The 4530-nt window shown below is 48.7% G+C and overlaps 1 protein-coding gene across 4 annotated transcripts in view; it reads left to right on the forward strand.

The window, feature by feature from the left end:
- Positions 1-4530, forward strand: part of TTLL6 (tubulin tyrosine ligase like 6) — a 56260-nt gene that overhangs the window by 15428 nt on the left and 36302 nt on the right. For 3 of the 4 annotated variants that reach the window (XM_058446096.1, XM_058446097.1, XM_058446098.1), the window contains 3 exons: positions 500-618; positions 758-888; positions 2387-2543. In XM_058446096.1, the coding sequence (XP_058302079.1) occupies positions 500-618; positions 758-888; positions 2387-2543 (407 nt within the window). Of the gene's footprint in view, positions 1-499; positions 619-757; positions 889-1857; positions 1903-2386; positions 2544-4530 lie in introns of those variants that run through there. The other variant, XM_058446099.1, reaches the window with a different exon arrangement.

The following is a 4530-nucleotide window of genomic DNA, read 5'->3' on the forward strand; positions in this document are numbered from 1 at the left end:
CTTCCTTCCTTCCTTCCTTCCTTCCTTTCTTTCTTTGTTTCTTTCTTTCTTTCTTTCTTTTTCTTTCTTTTCTTTTTTCTTTTCTTTTCTTTCTTTTTTTTTTGACAGGGTCTCCTGTTGCCCAGGCTCAAGTGCAGTGGCATGATCACGGCTCACTGCAGCCTCGACTTTCAGGGCTCAGGTTATTCTCCCCCTCAGCCTCCTGAGTAGCTAGGATTACAGGTGCACCCCACCACACCCAGCTAATTTTTTGTACTTTTAGTAGAGATGGGGTTTTGCCATGTTGGCCAGGCTGGTCTTGAACTCCTGGGCTCAAGGGATGCAGTGACAGTGTTTGACTCTCCATTCTTGCATCCAGAGAGGGCAAGATGGCTTCCAGTCTCAAGGAGCCGAGTTCTGTCGCTTCAGTACTTGGTCTGGGAGCACCTAGTAATGGAATCTCCCCACCCCATACTCCTCCCCCACTTCCTGGACTAATAGGCTTTTCTTTCTTCAATAGTGCGCAGGGCTGCCCAACAGTATGGCCTTAGAGAGGGAGGGGAAAACGATGACTGGACTCTCTATTGGACAGATTACTCAGTGTCACTGGAGCGGGTGATGGAAATGAAAAGTTACCAGGTATTTGGGCTAGTGATGGTCCTTGGTTTAAGTGTGGCATCTTACCCGGCGGGGCCCCATTTTTATACCTGTCTCCCGAGGAGATCTTGTAGTATTCCCATGTCCCTCGATTACTCATGAATTCCGGCTTCCCTTCCAGAAGATCAATCACTTCCCCGGGATGAGTGAAATCTGCCGGAAGGACTTGCTGGCCAGGAATATGAGCCGCATGTTAAAGATGTTCCCTAAAGATTTCCACTTTTTCCCTAGGACCTGGTGTCTTCCTGCTGAGTGAGTGCCCCCCGCCCTGTGCTTCCTTCTCCACTCCCCTCCCCATTTACATTTCCTCTTGCTCCCGATTCCCTGGTTGCCACTTTCCCTGCCCATATGATCTCCCATCTCTCTGGCTACCGTTCAGGAAGAGAAGGGATAAAGGGTGTGTCCAAGGTTGAGAAAACACAAGGCTCTGCCTGTAAAATTAGATGACATTTAGGGGCTGGGTGCCCTGGAGCCTGTACCTGCAGCCGGGGTGAGAATTTGTTCTGACCCTGAAAGCTGTTGATTTTGAACTAATTCCAACCACGTAACTGTGCAGTTTCTGAATCTTTAAGGACCATGAGCACCTCTGGAGAGAGTGTGCTGGTGGTTAGCACCCTGGTTAGGAGCAGGGAGGGATGCCTGACCTCTGTCCCATGCAATGCTATGGATAGCAGTCAGCACTTCCCCTTCTCTGCTCTCTTTATATCCATTTCAAAACGACATCAGTTCCTGATATGTAAAGTGCTCTGGACCACACTACCGAGGAACAGGAGAAATGTGAGATGACATACATGACCTGGGGTGCAATCTGGTGGCTGAGACAGGGCAGAGGGTTAGAACACTGTCACTATCAGATTATACTCACACGGCAAGGGTATCAGAGGAATTCTGCCCTCCCCTCTCCACCCAGTGCTTTCCAAAACCAAGAGCTCCAGGGTTCTCAGACTTTCCTTGGCTTCTCTGGAACAAGTTTCAGGGCTTAGCAGCAAATTAGAAGGAAATGTATTTGCCATCAGGTCAACAGGAGCTCCAGATTTCGTGGTTACTGAGGAACATTGCAGTTAAGTGACTTTTCCAATGGTTACAAGGTTCCTTTGAGTTAAAACACAGAAGTATAGCGAGACTGAGAGACCGAATCCATTAATTTAGTTTCTTTCTTTCTTCTGAATACACTTTCCTCAAAATATGTTCAAATATATGATTTGCTTTCCCATACTCTAGCTGAAATGGAGGTGTCACAGATGAAACACTGAAGCCCAGCATGGGGTGAGAGACTGATGGATCCAAAGTCACATCACTTGTCAGGGCTTGAGCCAGGTCCAGAACTCCAAAGCTTCTACCTGCAAACCCAGAAAACCAAACTACCTGTGCCATGTTCACCTTGATGGGACATGCAGCACTGTGCCTGCATTATGTTGGGCAACTAAGCACCACAGGAGATGGGTGTCGTTATTATCCTCACTGTATAGATGATGAAGTTGAGGTTTAGAGAGGTCAAGTCCTTGCAAAGCGTTGCACCACTGGTAAGTGGTGTTGCTTGGGCTTCAACCCAGGCCTGAATTCCCTCCGAAGCCCACACTCCCCGCTGCATATGCTCTACTATCTCCCATTGCTGGACCTCTGGGCATCTGTCAGTGCCAGGGCTTTGTCACATTAGATAGCTTTTCTTTCTTTTCGTCATAAAGGGCTAGCCTTCCTTTTCATTGCTCCCCAGCTAAAGATGTATATTGTTCCCTCCCTGCTCTGGTAGCTGGGGAGATTTGCAGACGTACAGCAGGTCAAGAAAAAATAAGACATACATTTGTAAGCCGGATTCGGGCTGCCAAGGGAAAGGTATATTCATCACCCGGACAGCGAAAGAAATCAAACCAGGGGAGGATATGATCTGTCAGCTGTATATTTCAAAGGTACTTCCTCATTGTGATTATTTATTTATCACCCACAGCAACCGCGGGCTTTAGCTCCACTGGACAGAATGTGAAATGAGGGGATGAAGGGTGAAGGTGGAGGTGGAGCTGACCTGGCTTCTGCCTTGCACTTTGTCAGACCAAATGTTCTGACCAGGGGTGCTGACATGTGCCCGGGCCAGAGTGTCTGTTATCCTTTTACCTTTGTCAGTTGGTCTGGCCCTACCAGGCTGGCCCTTTTCCTCTAACACATTAGGGCTAGAAGAGCACCTTTGGTTTGGGGAAGCCCACATGTGGGAAAGGGGCATGATGCTGGAGAGCAATCAGCTTTTCTCTTTGACTGGAGGTCGTAGGTCACAGCCCACTGTGGGGAGGGAGCCCTCTAGGAGTGTGGACAGAGGGGCACACACTGATCTCTCTGGGAAGAAATGGCCAGGAGACAACATTGCAGGGAGAACTCTTGTAGAAGTGCAACTATGCATTGGGTGGGCAAAGTGGCTCACGCCTGTAATCCCAGCATTTTGGGAGGCCGAGGCGGGTGGATTGCTTTGAGCTCAGGAGTTTCAGACCAGCCTGGGAAACATGACGAAACCCTTTCTCTACAAAAATTAGCCAAGTGTGGTGGCACATGCCTGTAGTCCCAGCTACTCTAGAGGCTGAGGCTGGAGAATCGCTTGAGCCTGGGCAGTGGAGGTTGCAATGAGCCAAGACTGTGCCACTGCATTCCAGCCTGGGCAACAGGGGAGACCCTGGAGACCCTGTCTCAAAAAAAAAAAAAAAAAAAAAAAAAAAGAACTGCAACAATATGTAGTCCTGAATGGTGACAATATGTCCATTCATCAAAATACTTTATTTTATTTTTATTTCTTTAGAGATAGAGTCTTGCTCTGTCACTCTGGCTGGAGTGCAGTGGCACAATCATAGCTCATTGCAACCTCAAACTTGTGAGTTCATGCAATCCTCCCACCTCAGTCTCCCCAGTAGAGCTAGGATTATAGGCACATGCCACCACATCTGGCTAATTTGTAATTGTTATTTTTTTGAGACAGAGCCTCACTCTGTTGCTCAGGCCAGAGTGCAGTGGTGCAATCTCGGCTCGGCTCACTGCAATCTCTGCCTCTCAGGTTCAAGTGATTCTCCTGCCTTAGCCTCCCAAGTAGCTGGGATTACAGGCACCCACCAGCACACCCGGCTAATTTTTGTATTTTTAGTAGAGACAGGGTTTCACCATGTTAACCAAGCTGGCCTCAAACTCCTGACCTCAAGTGATCTGCCTGACTTGGCCTCCAAAAGTGCTGGGATTATAGGTGTGAACCACTGTGCCCAGACTAATTTTTTATTAAAAAAATTTTTCTTTGTAGAGATAGAGTCTCTATGTTGCTGAGGCTGGTCTTAAACCCCTAGGTTCAACAGATCCTCCTGCCTCGGCCTCACAAAGTGCTGGGATTCCCAGTGTGAGCCACTGCACCTGGCTTATCAAATAATTTTTATTTATTTATTTATTTATTTTGAGACAGGGTCTCACTCCATCACCCAGGCTGGAGTGCAGCGGTGTGATCAGGATTCACTGCAGCTTTGACCTCCTAGGCTCGAGCAATCCTTCCACGTCAGCCTCCTGAGTAGCTAAGTCTACAGGCGTGCACCACCACACTTGGCTAATTTTTTTTTTGAATTTTAGTAGAGAAAAGGGCTCACTAGGCCGGGCGCGGTGGCTCACGCCTGTAATCCCAGCACTTTGGGAGGCCGAGGCGAGTGGATCACGAGGTCAGGAGATCGAGATCATCCTGGCTAACACGGTGAAACCCCGTCTCTACTAAAAATACAAAAAATTAGCCGGGCGCAGTGGCGGGCGCCTGTAATCCCAGCTACTCGGGAGGCTGAGGCAGGAGAATGGCATGAACCCGGGAGGCGGAGCTTGCAGTGAGCCGAGATCGCGCCACTGCACTCCAGCCTGGGCGACAGAGCAAAACTCCGTCTCAAAAAAAAA

Source organism: Hylobates moloch, unplaced genomic scaffold (assembly GCF_009828535.3).
Source record: "Hylobates moloch isolate HMO894 unplaced genomic scaffold, HMol_V3 SCAFFOLD_10, whole genome shotgun sequence".
Taxonomy (NCBI): domain Eukaryota; kingdom Metazoa; phylum Chordata; class Mammalia; order Primates; family Hylobatidae; genus Hylobates; species Hylobates moloch.